The sequence below is a fragment of the Triplophysa dalaica genome, chromosome 18 (genome assembly GCF_015846415.1).
Source record: "Triplophysa dalaica isolate WHDGS20190420 chromosome 18, ASM1584641v1, whole genome shotgun sequence".
Classification (NCBI taxonomy): Eukaryota; Metazoa; Chordata; class Actinopteri; order Cypriniformes; family Nemacheilidae; genus Triplophysa; species Triplophysa dalaica.
This window is the reverse complement of record NC_079559.1, coordinates 14,506,242-14,527,666: the sequence shown is the minus strand read 5'-3', so window position 1 is coordinate 14,527,666 and position 21,425 is coordinate 14,506,242. Positions and strand designations below refer to the sequence as shown.

The following is a 21,425-nucleotide window of genomic DNA, read 5'->3' as shown; positions in this document are numbered from 1 at the left end:
TTACTAGTTACTCATTACATATTCAATAGTGTAATTAGATTACTGTCCAAATTACTCTGTCCAAAAAGTATTTAGTTACTCATTACTAATTACTTTCTATATCCTACATCAACCTGATTGGTTAAGTGATTTAAGGATAGACATGAAACGGCTTATTTAATTAATTCAAATAAATAATATTATTAACTGACCAAAGTATTACAAATGTGAGAATTATACATTAAAGCACAGATTTTAAAGTAAGACTTAGAATGTTGATGTCAATTCCACTATTGCACACGCATATATTTAACAAAGTATTTAGTTTAATTACATCAAAAGTAACTGTAATTAAATTACAGAAAACATATGAGTAATCCCTTACTTTACTTTTTCAAGGGAAAAGTAATTACATTACAGTAACTAATTACTTAGTAACTAGTTACACCCAACACTGATTATAACATTGCAAAATAACATTACATTTCTTGGACAGCCCGATCAAATCGCTTTATTAGACGTCAATCTTTATGTCCAGCGGGAATTACTTTAGTATTAAATGAAGCAGAGTTTTGGACTTAATGGCGTCCAATAAAAGTCACTCCGCTTGTTTGAAATGTTAAGGCAGGCAAATATGATTGGCAGGCCGCCAGTTGACTAGCCCTTCCATAAAGTATTATTATTAGTCACTCATTATGTTTGTCACTGGACTTTGCAAATGTCTAAGCAATAAAAAGTATTAAACGTTCTTGTCAACTTTGACAATACCGTGTTTAATCAGTTGAAAGTAGCCTACAGTGTTTTTTCCATTTTCCATGACGGAGAGAAACCAGGATTAATTGCAAATGTAAATGTTTATATTGTTCATACTGTAGCACTATATCAATAAAGAGAACATTGTGAGACAGCAATTAGGTCATTTTATTTTTAATTCTCTTGCGCAAAATGTGAAGTTTTACACATGTAATATACAGAAGAGACATAACTCATCCAGGAGTATTTGTGTATGTTTGGTGAATATACTCTTACACAATAATATGAATACTGTAAAACCTATTCGTGGAACGGTATTTACAGTGGAAAACTGAATATTTTACAAAATAAACAACTGAAATGAAATACATTTACATAAAACTTCAAATTCTGTTTTTGATTTGTGCATGTCAAGCAGTCCAATGTGTAATTATGGTATCACTTTAGATTAGGGCCCAATTCTCACTATCAACTAGTCGTTTATTAGTATGCTAATTGACTGTTTATTATTACGTATTAAGCACATATAATGCCTTATTCTGATTCACACCTATTCCTAACAACTAAGCAATAATAAGAAGTTTATTATTATAGTTAGTTAGTTAGTAAGAAATGAGTATAGGACCCTAATCTAAAGTGAGTGTGTTACTGTAGTTAAAGCGGCTCTATGTACAGATTTTCATAAATTAATTGCTTTTTATCGTCAATTTGTGAAGAGTTAAAAAACGAGACCTTTCCTGGTTTTGCAGGTTGTATACGAAAGCCTGTAGTATGATTTGTTTTGATGGAAAGTTCATTCAAAAATGAAAAATCTGCCATCATTTACTCTCCCTCAGGTTGTTTCCAACCAGTATAAATTTCTTAGTTCCAATGAAAACAGAGAAAGATATTTGGAAGAATGTTAGCTATTTTCAGTTCTGGGACATCATCCACTACCATAGTAGGAAAAAAATATTGTATTTTTTGGTTCTGTTGAACACATAATGATAGGCCTATATTTTGAAGAATTATCAAAGAGTTATCGGGCACCTTTGACTACCATTTAATTTTTTCTTCTACGGTAGTCACAGATGTCCAGGAAAGGAAAATTACCAACATTCTTCCAAAAATCTTTCTCTATGTTCATCGGAACAAAGTAATTTATACAGGTTTGAAATAAGGGTGAGTAAATGATGACGGAATTTTCATTTTTGGGTGAACTATCCCTTTAAGGACAGAAAATTCAAGGGATGTCTATGCCTGATCCCGAGAGAATTGCTTTAATTTTGAAAGATCTCATCTTTCGACCTGATGTGGGTAAATCATTTTCAATCCCTCTTTTCAAGCTTGTGTCACTATGAAGTGTTTGGATGCTGGCTGCAATTTACTTAACTCCCACCGGTGTCACTAATAAGAGTTTCTTTCTACATATAGCTCCTATAAGTGATATTATTACACAACCAAAAGGAAAATAGAAAACATTCTTCCATAAATTGTGTAAAATTATTACATATTCTTGTATGTTTTTCTTTAGAACGTTATTTACCTGTACCTATAGACAAGTGATATATAATTTGGGGTCCTGATCATGAACAACATAAATCTGAGACGTCCCATTTTCTCAACGTTTAGTCCGCAAACATTTCAGTTCAGAAAATAATACATATTCCCAAATCATGAGTACTCTTAGAGTACCCTCTCAGATGAGTCACCATACCACCACCTTGGAACAGGGATTGAAACACTCGTAACATGAAGGAAACAGTGTCTGATTTTTGACCCAAAACATCACTGTCCCACAAACTGAATATTGTAGGTAAGCTGATGACCATTGTCCCAGGCATACAGCACCTTCTCTTTAGGATTGTAGTCCACTTGGGTCACGAAGGCGTACTCGTTGGTGAACAGCAGATGTGGAGCGGCCTCCGTATTCGTGTGTGTGTCAAAAGCATACGAAACCTCGCCCTCCTTCTGATTGTAGACGTTGATGGCGTACAGCACGCCGCACACAAGGAAGCAGTTTCCGTACGAGTTGCGCTTCAGTCCAGTCCTCCACGTGGTTTCCTTCTTCATGGAGAGGTCGCCTGGGTCCAGCTTGCTGAGGACGATGACCTCGTTCTGCGAGTAGTCGTAATCCATCGCAGGGTAGATCACCCAGAGTCCGCTTTCGTCCACGGCAAAATCAATGTCCGAATGGCCTCTCCATTTCCAGGGCGTGGTGTCCTCGTAGACCGCGTCGTGAAGCAGAGTCCAAGCCGCTACATAGCGCATTCGCAAATCGTATTTGATGATGTTTTTGGTGAAGGCTCTGTTATAGTATAAAGCACCGTTGTAGACCACATGTCCCGTTCCTATCCAGTTGTAGGGAAGCTTGTAGAGGTTACTCCAGCGACCTGTGATTGATGACATGGACCAATAAAGATCAAAAGATGGAGATATGATCTACAGGTATTTCTACGGTTGTTTGTCCCTACCTTGTTTAAAGTTTTCCAGATTTCTAAACTCCACAAGGTTATTTCCATAGTAGTAGTTTGTCACATAGATCTTGTTGTCCTTCGCCATTGGATCTTTCATCCAGGCTCCTTCATTTCGTCCGTAGCTGTGATGCTTATCTGGCATCTCCACAGATGCTATGGTGCCTTCACAATCTAGAGATTTACCTTTTAAAGAACAAAAGGGTAAATAATGACATGTCTTTATTTAAACAAGGTAAAGAGCAATTAAACCAGCTTTGGTCTCCAACTTGGCCAAACTTGGTTGGGAGACCAAGTGGATGACCGGCCATACCAGCTAAAAACCAACTGGAACAGCTTAAAGGGATAGTTCACCTAAAAATAAAAAATCTGTCATCAATTATTCACCTATTTGTTTTTCAAAACCTGTATATGACTCATTCTTACGAGATATTTTGAGAATTTATTTTGTGTCCATGGAAGCCAATGTGGGGCCAATGTTATTTGGTTACCGACACTGTTTAAAATATCTTCTTTTCTAAAAGAAAAAAAGTCGTACAGGTTTGAAATGAGTAAATGATGGCGGAATTGTCCTTTTTGGTTGAACTAGAAATGTAGAAAGTTGTAAGGAATTGTACCTGCTTTATGTAAGTTGACCTTTCCTTCATTCGATTTTGTTGAGTTCAGTTCGACAGTCTCCGTGTCTATCATCTTCTTTGATGCTGGTGTGGACATGGTTGAGTTCCTGAGGAGAGCTTCACGACTGATGGTTGCTAGTGTGGTGCTTGTGGTTGTCATGGAAATGAGCGTACTGGTGGTGGTTGTTGTTGGAGGTACAGTCATAGTAATTTCAGGATCTTCCAGCTCAGAACTCCTCTTGTCCTCAGGTTGGTGGACAGCATGAGTTTTGGCTGGGTTTTCTGGTAAATCAGAGAAGGGAGAGAGAATCGCAAAACAAGATTACAAGCCTTGTTCTGTTCAATCATTCTGATTCCTCCGCCTCACATCAAAGGAATTATTAATGAGATGTTACACTTGAGGAAACTTCCTGCATTGTAACCCAGTCTCTGCCTACAATGTTTGGATTCAACATTCCTAAACTGAGCCCATTTCATCTCATGCCATGTACAACAGATCCCCGTAAAACAATATGAGAGGAGAGACCCTAATCTGAGCTTTCTCTTCCTGCACTGTAGGACTGTCTGGAGCATTAAACAAAAGAGGGGGGCAGACATAAGTGTATCAGATATTATAACACACTCTCTGTCATACAAGGACATGAAGCATAAGTGTTACAGTTTTGGACACAATATTTTCTATTCACAGCATGCAATAATTTTACATTTTGATTATGGACAAAAAGAAGAATTTAGATTTATTGCACAAAAAATATTACTAGTAGAAGTATTGGTACAGATTTGTCAACTATTTTGTGTAAAGGTTTTCCTACTATGTGTCCCAAGTACATATATAATTATTTTTACTTAACTTTCTGTATGCATGTGTTTGTAGTATATGTCTGTATTCATTTCATTGTTAAATCTATACAATTTGATGACATTTTTACTTATTTATATTTTTTAAGTCTCCTAAGGCACGTTGGATGTAATTGTGCCAACTGTTGTGTTTTTGTAAGTTGTGCTGTGTACAGGTGAGAAGTAAATTGGGTGAAATTACTTTATCCAAAATACATTACACATGCAATTCTAGGCTTTCTTCCAAAAACGGAAGTATTCCTGGACTAACTTTTTATAATTAAAAAAATATTAATTACATTTGAATACATAAAATATTATAAATGAAAATGGATAATTTAAAAAGTGAATGAGGGATGGGTCTGATAAGATACAAAAATATACAGTATATATATTTTTAAATATTATCACTGTGGTCCATAAAACTGAAACATGAAACAATACCCAAAATGAATTAAATTATTTATTAATTCATTGAAAATCCATCATTGTTCTCCTAAATCAAAAATCCAGTGGAAATTATTCATATCACCCTGCCTGTAAAAAACAGCTAAAGATCTGATTATGATTTATTGTTTTCTACATAAAATCCCACATAATGTAAAGAACATTATATGAAAATATAATCTTCATCTTTAAAGGGATAGTTCACCCAAATATGAACTTACTCCCGTAGTTTTTATTTTCCTTACTATGGCAGTTAATAGGGGATGAGATCTTACATTCTTTCTTTGTGTTTAGCAGAACAAAGGCATGAAAAAAGTCAGACGGGTTTGGAAGAACACGAGGTTGAATAAAACAGAGCACATTTAAAAATCTTTGGGCGTACTAACCAGAGAACAAATTTTCCAAACAAGGCTTTTCCAGAAGAGGTGTTAAAACATGCCCTTAAACTCAAACAAATCCATATTTATAGTCTACAAAAATTCTCTCACCACCCCACCTACAGAACTCAGGTCCAGATTCATAAAAAGTGAATCTCTGTTTCCAACCGAGAGTTCCAAACAGTTCTAAACGTCCAAAGTATTTTAACAAGGAGTCAAATATACGAGTGAGGGCATTATGGAAGACTTTTATGGAGGATGTGTTGGAGATCCAGTCTTGCTTATGAGGTGTCTTTAGGAGATTATGGGCTTGTGAAATATAAACAATAAATGGTCTTTAAGCTTTCTGCTCCCATACCTCCAGTAACTTTTAACTGTTGTTGAGTTGTTGAGGATTTTAACCGGGTGACTTCACAGTATAATACAGAACACACCAGAGGTGCAGGAGGGTGTTTTAGAACCATAGGTCATAAAAAAGTGCAGGTGCTTCAAGTATATCTCAAATTTCTTAAAAACATTGAATTAAAGACTAAGACTATGCAAATATAAATAAATAGCTGAAACTTATGTTTGAATTTTTTGTATAAAATGTGAGTTGTATCTGAAGTGTTAACTCAACTTTATTTATAAAGCACTTTTTACAATTCCCATTGTTACAAAGCAGCTGTACATGAGACTTATTGACTATAACCAAAACAGCTCAAGTCATAAACTTCTATTGTAAAACTTCTAATATCTCCTAAATGGCCCAGAACTCAACACAGCTTATCTAGTCTGTACATAAAGACCTTTTACCTTCAACTTTATGAAGTGGTTTCAATTGATCAACAGTGTGTACTGAATCCCATATCTCTACAGTACATACCTCTCTCTCCTCTCCCAGCTGAATATCTCTCAGTGTCGTCTCCCTTAGAAGCTTTGTAGTATGTGATCCCCCTTATGACACCAGTCTGGTGGACCAGGGTCTTGGTTTTGGTGGTGGGCTTTGGCTTTGCAGGTTTGGATGGTTTGGCGGGGGTCTCTTTCTTGGGCTTCACTGGTTTGTCTTTAGGCTGTTTGGATGGAGGTTTGACCACCGGGGGCTTCTTGTTGGCCGGTTTTACAGCCTCCTTAGACTTTTTATTTTCTGTGCCCTGAAATCAATTGAAGATACGGTAATTTTATGTTTGCGTAAATGGGGTCGTGCAAATGATGTTGCGTCATACCTGTGCTTTATTATCATGGGCTGCGTCTTTCTGCAGTAGCTGTAGACTCAGACTGGAGATCTCCTTCTTTATGCTGACCATTATGTCAGCGTAGTTCTCGTATCGCTTCAGCTGATTGGACAGATTCAAAACGCTATCCCTTACAAAATCATTTTCCCGTGTAAGGTTTGACTTTATGGTCTGAAAAAAAAAACTGTTTCATTAGGATCAATAGCTTGAAGCTTGATGATGTTTTATATTTGATATACAACTGGTTACCTCTTCTAATGTGTTCATCTGAGCCACCACCTTGTTCATGTAAGCGTGGACCTTCATCAGATCCATGCTGTACAACGTTCCTTCCAGCAGATCCACCATTGAATGTAGCTAGAAACAAACACGTTAAAATGAAGGACATTTGTCTGAGCTGTAAATCTGTCATCGGTTACTAACAGTTGTAATCAGTAGCGATCGGAGTCTCATCTTCAGGGGAAGCAGGAATTCAAAATACATGTTCAGCGCTTCATGTGAGCCTATGTGCAACAGGTGTCCATTACTGTTAACTTATCTGTAAAAACATTTTGACTATTTAGGGTGTGATGTTCCATGCAAACTTTTGACCCTTTTGACACTATTTAATATAAAGGAGTAGTTCACTTTCAAAATAAATTTTCATGACAATTTCCTCACCCCCATGTCATGCAAGATGTTTTTTTTTCTGTAGTCGAAAAGAAATGAAGGTTTTTGATTAAAACATTCGGGATTTTCTTCCATATCGTGGACATCAATGGACTCCGAACGATTGAAGGTCAAAATTACAGTTTCAGTTCAGCTTCAAAGGGCTTTAAGCTATACCAGATGATCAACAAGGGTCGAAGCAATCTGTTATTTTCTTATTTTTTTAAATGTACATGCTTTATAAACACAAATGCTCGCCTTGTTCTGCGATCTGCGTTCATGAATTCACAGAATACGTAATTACTTTGAAAACTTGCACAATCAACTTGTAAACACTGACTCGGTACTTCTGCTTACGTCAGGCGTGACCTTTTCAACGTAATTATGTATTTTGTAAAGTCATAAACGCGCATCGCAGAACAGAGCAAGGCAATCATTTGTGTTTATAAAGCATATACATTTTTATTTTATTTTAAAAATCGTTTCACTAGATAAGACCGTTACTCATTGTCTGGTATCATTTAAAGCCTGCACTGAAACTGTAAGTCTGACCTTCAAACATTTGGAGTCCATTGAAGTCCACTATATGGAGAAAAATCCTGGAATGCTTTCATCAAACACCTTAATTTCTTTTCGACTAAAGAAACATATACATGAACATCTTGGATGACATGGGTGTGAGTAAATTATCATGAAATTTTTTAAAGTGAACTACTCCTTTAATAAGAAGTAAAATAATGATATTGTTCTTTTAAATGTATACAAGTAGTTGTCCTATATGGTTGGATAGCAAAAATGTAATTTGTTTTTGCTATTTTATATTAAACATATTAATAATGCTAAATATTATATTGTTTACAGTTTGTTTTCTCCTTTTTTTGCTATTCCACTCCATAGGACACTTGTATCCATATGTTTGTCAACCACCCATATATAGTTAGTATGTAATTTTCCCTTTTGATTTCATAATTAATGCATAATATTGATATGTATAGGTATATCTGCATGGTTGTTTGATGTAACTTGGTTACTAAGGGCCAGATAAAACTTAATTTTTGCTGTAGGCTACTTAGTTTCGGCAAATAAATGTAACTCTTGTAAACACAGATCGTCTTTATTAAGTTGGTGTGTGTAAATAAAGAAATGTTAAATGTTCAAAAAAGTTCAGCTTTGTTTTAAGATCTGTCACATGCTGTTAATTACGGCTTAAAAAGGATTTTGATTCGGTTTGTTGAACAAACAAAAATTGCCAGAGGATATGAAAGTCTATGAGCAAATGTACAAAGATTACGGAACATACTTCAATTGTGGATTTCTGACTATTATATTTTTTGTTTGTAGTTCTTTTTAGCAAGGGACAGGTCAAATTATTTTCAGTGGAGATCAATAGCAATAGAAGCTAATTTCATTTCTTCACTAATCTAGCTCACTTAGTCATGGGTTTGATCGCTGGAAACACACATACTGTTTCTCTTTGATTTGTTTGTTTACCTTGAGAAGTTCAGGAGCTTCCTTCCTCAGTTTCTCTGTTCTCCATTCATTCTCACATGGGTTTAGTGAGGAGGGAGGAGCCGTGCAGGAGCATTTACAGTCAGAGCCTGAGCTCACCGTCTCCACGGTGTAAAAGTCATCCACTCGTAAGCTTCCGTCACGGAGCCGGCTGCACGCTTCAATGCTCAGCGGTCTCATCACGCACTTACAGCGGCAGTCTGAGCCTTCAGATGTCATTCTCACTGGCTCAATATCACCAAAAATCTGGGAAAGAGAAAAATTTTAAATGTAAAGTAAAGGGCTGAGAAATATACGCTACATTAACCTAAGTATGTGGACACCCAGGATTCTCTAGGCCAGCTATTTCAGACAAATCATTTTTTTGCTGCCTTTATTTTCAATTGGACAGAATGGATTTGACAGGAAGGTACAGGGTGGAGAGAGAGGGGCAGAATTTGGCACAGGTCCGCGAGCTGGGATTCAAACTGTTCAAAATGTTGGAATGTTTTCTGATGAATGGTCTCCACAAAGCCCAGCTCTGAACCCAATTAACACCATTGGGATGAATTGAAGTGGCGGCAGTGAGCCAGATACCATCACCCAACATGAGTTCCTGACCTCCCTGATGCTCTTGTGTCTGAATGGCAGCACATGCCTGCAGTCATGTTCCAACATTTAGTGGAAAACTGTTCCATAATAAAAACTGTTACAGCAGCAAAGAGTGAACCACCTCCCTACTGATGCAATTGATTTAGAGATTAAATGATTAACCACACATGTGTGGTGTTTTGGCATATGTCATGAAATATAACACCTAAGAATGCTAATCATTTTAAGTTTATTGGATCATTATTTATCATTACTTTACATTTGAACAGAAAATAAAAATAGAAAAGGAGAAAAATGAATGTAGTACTTCAGAATACCAGAAATGCCAAGGTACCAAATTTAGGTGTGTCATGATCTGAGATTTTTACATTAGGGTAAAATGTAAAACATCAATGTAACAATATATATTTTTTCAATTATGAAATTTATGTAATAATGTAATGTACTCTGCAGGACATCGGCCCCCCGGACCGCCTTTGGACACCCTTGGTATATAGTGACACCCCTAATACAAATAATATATATGTACAATTATCCCACCAAGTGCCAAGTGAATACCATGGTGCAATTTAGAACAAACAAGACGTTTAACCCATTCACGTACATCTTAAATTATTAGCTACACCAAACCAAATTTACCCTTCTAATTTACCCCGAACGATAAAAGATTTGCCTCCTGGTTTGAACCTGATGTTCTGGAAGTGATCAGCCGTCACACTCCGGCCCCTGAGGACGTCACTGCACTGAAACCTTACCAGTCCCTATAACATTTGTCCACTATCTGAACTCTACACAACTCTTTCCCGGTGGATTGTGTGCCGTCCTACAACCCGTTTAAAGGCTTATCAGTAGTTCCATGTGACACAAAACACTCAAGACAAAATCTATCCATAAAGCCAGATTTTATGAATCAAGACTCCTCAAACTGAAGAAGATACAGTAAACTATTCCCTTTGCCTTTCCTCACATGCGCGCATCTGTTGTCAGTTAAAGCTAGCCTGACCGGTAAAATGACTTTTACCATGGCATTGACTTTGAAGACGGCCTGGGGCTTGAAATTCTCATAAATTCTGCAAGGGGATGGGACCAGGGTGGATTTGCACCTTCTCCTATAAACAACTTACTTCTCAACCACATCCTCTTCCAGTACCTCACAGTTTGACAGAGTATCGCTCGTTTTCACAACAACAGCCTTCCATTGTCTCTGCTTTCAGTTACACATGAATATCATTTCCAGAGGTAGTTGTGCCATAAAGCAATAATTGAAGTAATATTAAGCTTCATAAAAGCCAGGTGTTCTTGAATATAGAAGCTGACCATATATGGTGCTGCCATCTGTTTGATGCCGGCCATATGTACTTCAAACGCTGCAGAACTGACATTAAAAGAGAATATAAATCGAGCTCTGTGAACAGTAGCAGTAAAATTTTAAGGAATATGAGGAGCCACAGGGCAGAAAAGCACAAAACAAACAAATGTGGAATGACGACATACGGTTAAGAAAATATAATGATGCACAGATGTGCAGGTTTATCAGACTGACCAAAATCTTGGAAATGTAAAGTACTCAAGACCTGTCCCGAACAATTAGATCCCCCGAGCTAAAGGAGGCTGCCTAGGGGGTAGCCATTTGTAATGCCCGGTCAAAAACTATTAAGCATTGCTGTGATTATGGGTAGGTACTTGAGACTTGTGTAAGGTATAGGCGGCCTGGCTGATTTTAGCGATTACTAGTATTTACACAGACACAGGAACAATAATGTATTATATAAAACATTTAGTTCCAGTCCGACGTCAATCGTTGTACGTTATTCACGGTACGACAAAGCTATGACCACTTCACCTAACAATGCTGTGTATCTCTACGCACATTCTGTTTCTCTTTACAGTCGATCAGGGACTATTTTAAAACTATAAGAGATTTTACTTCATGAAATTGGTTCATTTGTTTCAGATTTAATATTTGTATTGTGTAACCGATTTATAAAAGAGATATTGTAATTGAGGCTAGTGCTTTATCATGATTAGGTCACAGCTGAAGGGCGTTGTTAGGCAGGACATGAAAGCACAGCTTCTCGTACCTTATTGCTTACATATATATTAATATGCACATTCATAATATATAATAAGACGATACCACAGACTAAATATTAATAAATACTCTATTTCAGAAAAAATGAATACAATTAAGAATAATGCTGTTTAATTGACACTAGCTATGTTTCCATCTAAAGCTACACATTTAACTTTTACGCAAATCATTTGTGAATAAAACACACTTTCCATCTGATGGGTCAAAGAGAAGAACTTGCTGAAACTTGATGAAAAACTGGCACCAAACAACACTAAGGACAAGAGAAGTTTCTCTGATATGAGAACTGTAGGTTGTCTTTTTAATGAATAATTGATATTATTAATAGTATACTAATGATATAAAAAATGACTTACAAATAAATATTTATCCAACTAAAAAAAAAATGTATATGCGTTTTACTAATAACTAATAAACTAAAATAATTAATAAACTTACAAAATAATACAATTCAGATGACACATCAAAAAATTGATTGTTTGATTTTTACCAGGCATTACATAAAGTACCCATCAAAGGTTTTTCAGCCAATGGAATCACTTTGGAGTCCTGACTTGCCCTGCATACCAATTTGTATCGGATCCGCCCTAATAGTATTCGAAAATTCTATTAGTGTGTACTAAATCATAGTATGAAGAAATTAGTATAAAGTTCCCGGATGCTTTACTGTTTTTGGTGAACAATTTAAGTGTAGATATCACACACAACCAACCTCGAGAGGGCTGAGTTTAGTAGCAACTTAATAAATTAAATTCATGATACTTAACTGAATCAATAAATTAAACTATACAGTAAACATTACATGACAAATAATAAATGAAGAAATGTTTAAATGCAAAAATTTGTTAAGGATCACAGGCAAAAATCGTCAGTTCCATCATGCGTTAGTATATCCCAATGTTTGCATACTCTTTTGATATGCACTCAAAAGTTCCTACTCTTCCAACACAAAAACAGAACTTATTATTAGGGCATAGTATAAGGCGAATTGATTTGTCTAGGGGATCTGCTTTCCACAACACCGCCACAATCTCAAGCACTAAGGGACAGCTCTTAAGTGTCTACTCTGTTAGTGGTTAGTGCACTGAGCCAGTGAATCTATCCCTCAGGTGACATCACCTACAACATCTGACAGACGTTGAGTTCTTCTTCCATCCAACAGTAGCTTTATGCTCCCCAACTGATAGCCCAAAGAGCTCAGAGCTGTCATTTATCACCAATGAGTTAGATATCAATACTTAACCACTGCACATGTGGAACAGCTTACAGACTGTAAAAAGAATTCAACATTTCAGAAATTATTCAAAATAAAATCTGTTTGTTTGTCTGTCTTGGTGTTTTGAGACCTCAGGTTGTGTGATATTGCTACTACGGGGTAAGAAGGCCCTTTTGATTTTTACCATAATCCTAAATAGCAACAAAAACCACCACACTTAAATACCGTATCCATGATGTCATCTAAAGGTTAATTTTGAGGAAATCTAATCTAACATGTAGTCATTTTTCACGCTAATTAGAATCTGTGATATTTTGACATGTATTTTGAGACTTATTTTTGTTCATGGTAATTAAATCAATATGTATGCGATAACTGTTGAATCACTATGATGACAACTGTTGGAAGCAATATTTTAGGTAAAACTTAATCATAAAGTTAAAAGACATGGACACTGTTAGGTTATAATCTATCTTATATTCACCCTAATGCCATTTCAAGCCTGAATGACTTTCTTTTTTCTTTATTTGTTTTATTATTATTGTTAAATTATGTCATTTGTAATATTTTACTGTTTTTTCCCCTGTGAAGCACTTTGAGTTACATTTTATGTATGAAAAGTGCTATTTAACTAAATGTTTATTATTATTATTATTAAGATATTTTGAAGAATGTTGGTTACCAAACCACATCTGCCCCATTGACTTTCATTTTAAGTACACAAAACTACAGAGACATTTATCAAAATATCATCATATACAAGTTTTGAATGACATGAATCACAGGATGACATGATTTTTGTATTCGGGTAAATTTTAACTTTAATACAAGTTGTTTTAGATATGAATAAGTGCTGTTATGAGCATTACTAGACCAATAAGTTTCCATTCAATTGGAAATAAACTTAAAAATCAGTTTGATTGTCTTTCTGGAGACTGAGCTAATCATTCAGTTGCATGACAACCACACAATGAAACACAGGGTGCCATATAAAAACGGAGCTACTGTCAGCTTGAAGTGGAAGGTTTTAATAAAGCCGTGCTGTTCTATTGTGTAAACTCAGCCTGATGGGCAAATGGGTCTAATTTAAGGACATTAAAAAGCTTCAGTCTGTCATTAATTTCTCAAAAACACATTCCCCTGAATGGTTTTCCTTGTTTAAATGCATTTATTAGGTGAAAATTCTTGTAACACTTGCAAACATACTCCCACAAACTTACAGTGTCCATACCCTACAGAGCTCTGACAATGTGATCCCTTGTTAACAGGAATGAAAGAGTGTGATATGGTAATTTTGGTGTCTGTATCATGCATCAAGGCATACTAAGTTCTTTGTTTGCTCTGCATAGTTTCATTGGCATTTTTTCCCACCACATCCACTTTTGCTGTCAGCATCTATGGGTGCAATATTCACTGCATGGGAACGAATCCTCACATTCAACTTGACTGTAGGAAACCCAGAAGAGAGACACAACATCTATTCCTATCGCATAAAGTACACAACAATTAAACAAATGGCATTCCAACTGTTACGTGTCATGCAAACAAACACGTCTGTTATCTAAACCTGCTTAACAGACATTTGTTCGTACTGTACCAGCGCACCTCGCAAGCCACCAAATATGGAATGCTTAGATAAGATAATTGTTTTTCCAAAAATACTTGGGCGCACAAGTTGTCAACATTGGCTGCGCTCCTAAAAATTTCTGGCCTGGTGATGTAGTTCAGGTTATGAGGGTCCTATTCTTATCTAAGACTTCGAAATGACCCCCGAATTTATGGCCTGATTTCAAGATGATCCCACTCTATGAAAACACTGGAAGGCGTCTTGAGCGTTCTGAAATTTCACAGATGAATCTCTTTGATGTGCGACAGCGGTCACAGTTCATATCTAATGTGTGCCTTTATTATTCTTTGGGACAGATAAACAAAATTTGATCTAAATGAAAACAATTAATCCATCACATGCAAAACATGTCAGTGTGCAAGAACCGTTGTGTGAATTGAATCCATTGTTTTTAGCCCGATCCCAGACTAAGACCAAATGATGGATTTGGATCTGAAGACACAGCTAGACCTTTCCATCACACACACGTCATTAGAAGATACGTGTCAATAAGCTTAGTGAGTACTTGTTGATTTTGGGGACACACATCCACATTCCAGCAGAACGTGTTTATGTGTCACAACCTTCAATATAACCAAAAGATGGCTGAGAACCATAAACAGATGGTAGATGTATAACAGATTCAGTATTTCAGATGATTCCTTCAAAGGTCAAATCTGATCAAAGACTGTAACGGACGATTCGAGCATCAAATAGACAAACTTAAAGTGATAGATCACCCAGAACACTGCAGATCGTCTTTGCAGAACACGAAAGAAGATATTTCGAAGAATTTTGGTAACTCAACAACACTGGCCCCCATTGACTTCCGTTGTATGGACACAAAACCACTGAGACGTTTGTCAAAATCTTCTTTTGTGTTCCACAGAAGAAAGTAACTCACACAGGCTTTGAACGGCATGAGGGTGATGACTAGATTTTTTGTAAACGATCCCTTTAAAGAGGTTTCTCATCACTACTCAATTCCGATGACAAGCATTACTGCTTTAATAGTTATGAGGGCATCTGACATGTACGTGACAAAGTGAATGTTACACTTAAAAACAATTGCTAAGAAACCCAACAGTCAGATCTAAAGCAGCTGCAAAGAGCCCGAGTTGACACTGGCAAATAAACTTCGACCAAACATCATCTACTGTGGTACAGACCGCAGGTTATAACTGTGCAGGCCGGTCAGCAGTTACACATAGAAGGGCCAGATTTTTCTCACCACATAACCAACTTATTTCCAGTTCATCCATAAACTCCAAGGCAGAACATCACGTCTTGTACATATTTCTGTATAAGGAAATATTGGCAATATTGCAGCTTTTTGAGGCTTTCTGTCTGGTCTGGATTGGAATACGGTCGCCCTGAAAGATATGGTCATCCCCCTATGATGGTCACCATTACCGTGACTGCCTCGGTACAAGCTATGACTTTGTCAATGGGACACAGATGTACCCAGATATTCCCAGTTTGAATCCTGCGGTAGAAGTGTTTTATAAACAGGAACTGCTGGATTGGCATTGTGCGAGGTAAAGCAACTACAACCAACAGAGAGCGATATTAACAGGACACACCAGTTGACCTTTCTCTGCCTCCCTTCTTTTATAGCATCAACGTCATAGTTTTTCATCCCTGTATCATTATATCTCTTCGTACACTCCACATGATCTCTCAAAGGGAGTGTATTTACACATCCCTCCAACAAACATTTCTTCGACTGGCATGATTTCCAAGATCCTGATTTTTGGGTGTATACTTCCAATAGTGATAAGATAAATAAATAAATAAATAAAATTAGCCTTAATCAATACCATTGCTTGAACAAAACAATGCATTGTAACTCTCACAGGATTTTCAGCTAACTAGTAATAAGATTTGTTATCATAGCCCTGTTTATGCTTTTTAACCCTCTCACCTCTTAACACGTTAAACCAACAAAAAAGAGACTTTAAACATGTCAAAACATAATAAAATTAGTTAGGGTTACAGAATCTGAGACACACACACACACGCACACTTATAAGAGGGTAGGGCAAGTTTCTATGGGACTGTTCTGGGTTGTTCTTAAGTGCTACAGCTGTGTAAGCAAATATATATTGTTTTTACCCCCAGCAGACCTCTTCTCCAATTACTATACTCGGTACCATGCCCAAAACACACTCACACACCCCATCAGAGTAAGTTTGAACCAAATGTCTTGGTTTTCTGAAATGACAGATGTCTCCCAGTAAATGACAGTGACTGGCCATCTGTCTGAATGGATCAGCAACGCCAGTTTCACGGTTACCACAGTTTGAAATATTGCTTTCAATCCACATTGACTGTAATGTTGGGGGGGTAACTGTTATATACAGTAAGGCGTTTTACAATGCACTATTGCATGAGAAATTACATTGTTGTGCTTATAGACTGGTGGTCATTTCTGACTTCCTTATGCCAAGAGAGCTGGACTGGGTCTGGAGTAAGGTCAGAGGATTTATATGCGTATTAAATTATATCGCCATGACATCTTAGGGATTAAAGTTTGGAATGTTCTGGCAGTACCAGTAGTAATTTAGGCCGCGGGATACGTGCCAAAATATGTTGCTCTCCTCTCTGTGGGTGTTATGGAAGTTATTTGACTGATTTTAAAGGATATGCCCACTTGCTCCCTCTCTCTTTTAATAATAAGTCCTATGTTTTAGATATTGACTAATTTACTTTTGTGGTCAACCTAGTAATTTAAGTTTGCCTGGTTACACAACCAGTCCCAGATTAAAATGAATCTTTGAGCTGTTTTAACTGAACAGAACTTGTGCTGAAATATCATTAACTATGTCACTACCTTTGTGTTGTATCAAGATATAGATCAGTAATATTGTATTTAAATGCATTTTTTAAAAAGTTATACAAATCCTATTAACTTATTAAACTAAGGAATAGTATTGTGTAAGGTAAGCCTTGTGTGTGAAACGTAGGCCCCTGTTTCACAGACAAGGTTTAAGACTATAGTCTCAGACTAAAATTAATTTTGAGCTATCTTAACTGAAAATAACTTGCCCAGATATATCTTAAAATATGTAAGTGCCATTGTTTTGTCTCAAGATGCACATCAGTAATGGTTTCTTATAAGGCATCTTAATAAAAGCGACTTGAATAGCCTAAATTAACAAAGGCTTACTCCTGGCTTAGGTTAAACCTTGTCTGTGAAACCAGGCCTTTGTGTATAACTTGTGCAAAATGCACTAAATAAAATGCTAAAGATCAAAACATACTAATATACCATCATTTGCAACAAGTTTTGCGTTTCTAATGCTTTATTAACAGAGATGATAAGCCAAACAAAATTTGACCTGATGTTTAATTGTATTACACAATTGCCAAATAAAACATGAATTCAAAAGTTCAATACAGACACTCCCATGCATTACAAAATAAAGACTATTTTCACAGTTTCTCAAAATTAGTTAAGCTCCACAACACACCCTGCGCAACATGATAATCCAACATTTTAGACATAATTTGTGAATATTGATTAATGATAAATGCACTTGTCATACAGCTGATAGAACCGAGACAAAATAAACGAAATCAAAACATTGTACTGCGTCAAAACCATCTATACTGTGCGTAATATGTGCGTAAATTAAGTGTGTTGTTCGCAATCTAGTTTAGTCAGTGTTGTTTTAAACACAGACAAAAAACATTAACATCTTACCTTGTTCAAAGCTCTTGCTTCATTGGCCAAAAGAAGCACACATGTCAAAATACTTGCGTGGATCCACATAATACTTGCGTGGATTCACTAACTATAACCAAAGTGAGCGCACACTGTTCCCCTGATGACCCGATTTGGTGCGTCTGAAAGCACCTGTATCCTCAGCCTGGAATGATCCCCAGCAACACAGGTTCACGCTTCCGTGATTGCAGGCTGGTGCCATACAGAGCTGTGGTGTATGTTGCACAGACACATTCACTCTGTACAGATCTGTGCTGATCACGCGCACACACCCACCATCACCATCTCTAAGCATCAGTCCCAATGTAAGGCGGGGACCGCTGGGACCACTTCTGTGCCACAAGGACTGCTTTGCGCTTCACTGCAACTTTCCAGAGACATTTCAAAATGACTTTCGAACTCTGTTATAACTTTTTGTAATCAAACGAGAAAAACGAGAAAAGAGGACATTCTACATATTATGGGTTATGTTAGATAGGCTACATAATTTTAACACATAGCGTTATTTGCATGTTCTTGTTATTTGTTTGAACAATAAAGTATTGTTATTCAAAATTAATAATATACACTTCATGTTTTTAGTGACAAATAACGTGTGAGCACATGCGCCTCTTTTGGGCTAAATGTACGTTGTTGTCTAGCGCCCTCTATCGAGGCTCAAAGAACGTACACAAAAGTTTGCAACAGAGAAATAAAACATTTGCTAAAGCACAATTTAAAAACGTTATTGTTAACCATTTCTTACCTACATAAAGACAGAAAATGTCCAAAAACGCAGTAAAACTTTGTTGCTGGGGCATATGAAATTAAGTAGGCAGACATCATACATCTTTTCAGAAACTATTTTAATTATTCTTGAGCGACACATGGTTATCCAAAAAAATAACCAAAAGAACAAAGAGCAAGGAAAAATACACCAACGTATTACATAATATTAGAATGATGTAATAAAAATAAATTGTACCTTGCATTGATCCTACTAATATATAATACTAAATAAATTATATATATAACAAAAGTATATGCTGCTACACTGAAACACACACATATATATATATATATATATATATATATATATATATATACCTGGGTGAGGTATATTAATAAACACCGACAATTTTAACTTCGTCTATCTTTATAATGTTGACGTCACTTTACAGTCCCGCCCCTTTTCACCGTAGAAAATTATTATTGGATGAAAAAGAAACCCGGAAGTATAGTGCAGTGTTTTCAAAGCAAGTCACGCACGTGTTGAAAAAATGGTCCGATTTAAATCAAGGTAACAAAAAGTGCTCACTATTTACATCTTTTGGTAACCCATTTTAACGTCTTATCATGTCTACTGTACAGGTATTTGCTCTGCGAGGTCTGTGTACCTGAACGGAACAGTCTTCAGTTGTTGGACGAGAGAGCCATTCACCACACACTCAGAGCAGCCGTCAACCGAGCACACGGAGACTACGGGTCAGCGCTTTTTAACATAGGTGTTAATGGTGAGCAGCAATGTTATTTCGTTTGTTTATGACGGTCTTAACATTGGTCACTTATGGATAATGATAATCCTAAAAATGGAAACATTTTGTTCAATATTTCATCGTTTTTGTAATTATCAGTACTTTCTTATGCAAGATGTATAAAGTGACTTATTAAAGAAATGTGTTGACTCTTCATTTCTGCAGTGAAATACCTGAATGCCCTCACTGGAGTGGTCTTTATACGCTGCAGGAAAGCGCACTATAGGCTCATCTGGTCTGCACTTCCTTTCATAACACACCTTGAGAACAGAGGTCAGCCTCAGAACGTGCAATGCTTCTTCAACTGCATACATGTAGGAGGTAAGAGAAGTGTGGTTAAATTACTTGTCTAACATTGCCCCCTTCATATTGTGAATTCTGGCTTGAATCTTTAAGGGTCACGTGACACTCTTATGTCAGTGGCCCTTAACCAGAGGGCTAGACTTAAAACTATTTGAAAAATAATACAAACAAGCATTAAAAGAGCTCAAATTTAAGGATTTTACCTTTCCACCGCTTTTGGGACTTTTCAGTCATCAAGGGACAAATCTTGCACTTTCTTGGACAAACCTTGTCTAGATTCCGATATACTGCTATATTTATATAGAGCAGTCATATGTATGACATCACCTAGCCAGCTACATTTACTAACCAGGTGATGATACTTTTACTTGAATGTGGTCAACACTGGTAGCTTTGCTTATTTTGATAACAAAAATAAATATTTTTTGTTATGCCAAGCTCAAATAGTTTTTTGGGTAGAAATTGCCTTTAAATGATGTTGTGGTTTACAGGGAACCTTGTAGTCAAAACGCCTGAAAAATGTTTTTTTCAGTTCATACCATTAAAGTTTTGAGTATATGAGTACAAATTAATTTTATCTGACATGTTCTTTGTTAGATATTAGGGTAGTAGGAACATGTCACGTTTCACATATCATGTTATTTGATATCAGTGTAATTTCCTGCTTTCAACCACAGGCACAATTAAAACAAGTCAGAAGTTTCTCGCTCAGTACAATAGACAGCAACTCCACAGAATGCTGCTAGACTGCAACACAGATGGTAAGTTTTGTTTTCATGCCTGTTACAGCCATCCCATAATATGGGAAGTACTATTGAAATAATGCAATATCATCAATAATGAAATTAAATAGAATACCCCTAATGGTATGCTGCACAACTCTAGAAATGTAAAAAAGATTTTTTTCTACTCGTGTGCCAGATGGTACTTTGATGGTTTTATATTTTTCGTTGGCACTTAGTGTGACTCATGTAAAGGATTTACATATATACACACTCTCTTCTCTAACAGCTGAAAAACAACATGTCAGAAGAGCAATCCTAAGTTGTTCACTGGGTAATGTCAAAGGGGAGGAGGCAGAGGATGAAGAAGGCAGCGAAGATGACGATGAATAAACCTAAAACCACCAATAACAAGTTACAGTTGTGGCTGCAAATAATGACATGAAACAATTGTGTTACCATGATTGGAAAAATCTTGAATATGTTATAAATATGAACAGTAAATAAATTGTTAACAGATATTTTTGTTAGTGCAAGTAATGGGATATTCATATTAGTTCATTGATTTCATTTTATTTGTGAACTTGTTTCATTTATACTGTTATTTGTAAATAATTTTCTTATTGCAGAGATATTACTACTATTATGTATAGAAAATGTGTATTATGTGTGATTTAAAAATTTTGTTATGATGGAAACCACTCGGTTACTATATTCAACAAACAGTCGTTTAGTAAACAAAATAAAGCATAATTAATCTTAAAAGTCAATGATATAACTTCATTAAAAGTTCCTTTGTCAAAATAAAATATTAACATCA

General features: G+C 36.2%; 2 protein-coding genes across 2 annotated transcripts; one reads left to right on the top strand and one right to left on the bottom strand.

Annotated features, from left to right (window-relative positions):
• Positions 1-890: 890 nt before the first annotated feature.
• On the bottom strand, positions 891-18,313 carry olfml2a (olfactomedin-like 2A). Its single transcript, XM_056730121.1, has 8 exons — positions 18,046-18,313; positions 8,817-9,080; positions 6,927-7,034; positions 6,669-6,848; positions 6,329-6,596; positions 3,803-4,084; positions 3,186-3,371; positions 891-3,104 (listed from the first exon to the last, which is right to left on the bottom strand). Exons 1-8 carry the CDS (start codon positions 18,112-18,114, stop codon positions 2,500-2,502), a joined length of 1,962 nt encoding a protein of 653 aa, XP_056586099.1. The 5' UTR covers positions 18,115-18,313; the 3' UTR covers positions 891-2,499.
• Positions 18,314-19,275: 962 nt separating this feature from the next.
• Positions 19,276-21,375, top strand: pop5 (POP5 homolog, ribonuclease P/MRP subunit). Its single transcript, XM_056729556.1, has 5 exons — positions 19,276-19,345; positions 19,417-19,559; positions 19,746-19,901; positions 20,561-20,644; positions 20,895-21,375. The coding sequence occupies exons 1-5, from the start codon at positions 19,326-19,328 to the stop codon at positions 20,996-20,998; spliced, it is 507 nt and encodes a 168-aa protein (XP_056585534.1). The 5' UTR covers positions 19,276-19,325; the 3' UTR covers positions 20,999-21,375.
• Positions 21,376-21,425: the final 50 nt, after the last annotated feature.

Excerpts from the sequence above, each read along its gene's own strand:
- pop5 (XM_056729556.1), top strand. The coding sequence starts at position 19,326 with ATGGTCCGATTTAAATCAAG. Across the intron at positions 19,346-19,416 it reads ATGGTCCGATTTAAATCAAG|GTATTTGCTCTGCGAGGTCT; the intron begins GTAACAAAAAGT and ends TCTACTGTACAG. Across the intron at positions 19,902-20,560 it reads CAACTGCATACATGTAGGAG|GCACAATTAAAACAAGTCAG; the intron begins GTAAGAGAAGTG and ends TTTCAACCACAG.
- olfml2a (XM_056730121.1), bottom strand. The coding sequence starts at position 18,114 with ATGTGGATCCACGCAAGTATTTTGACATGTGTGCTTCTTTTGGCCAAT. Across the intron at positions 6,849-6,926 it reads AGATGAACACATTAGAAGAG|ACCATAAAGTCAAACCTTAC; the intron begins GTAACCAGTTGT and ends TTTTTTTTTCAG. Across the intron at positions 3,105-3,185 it reads TCTGGAAAACTTTAAACAAG|GTCGCTGGAGTAACCTCTAC; the intron begins GTAGGGACAAAC and ends CATCAATCACAG.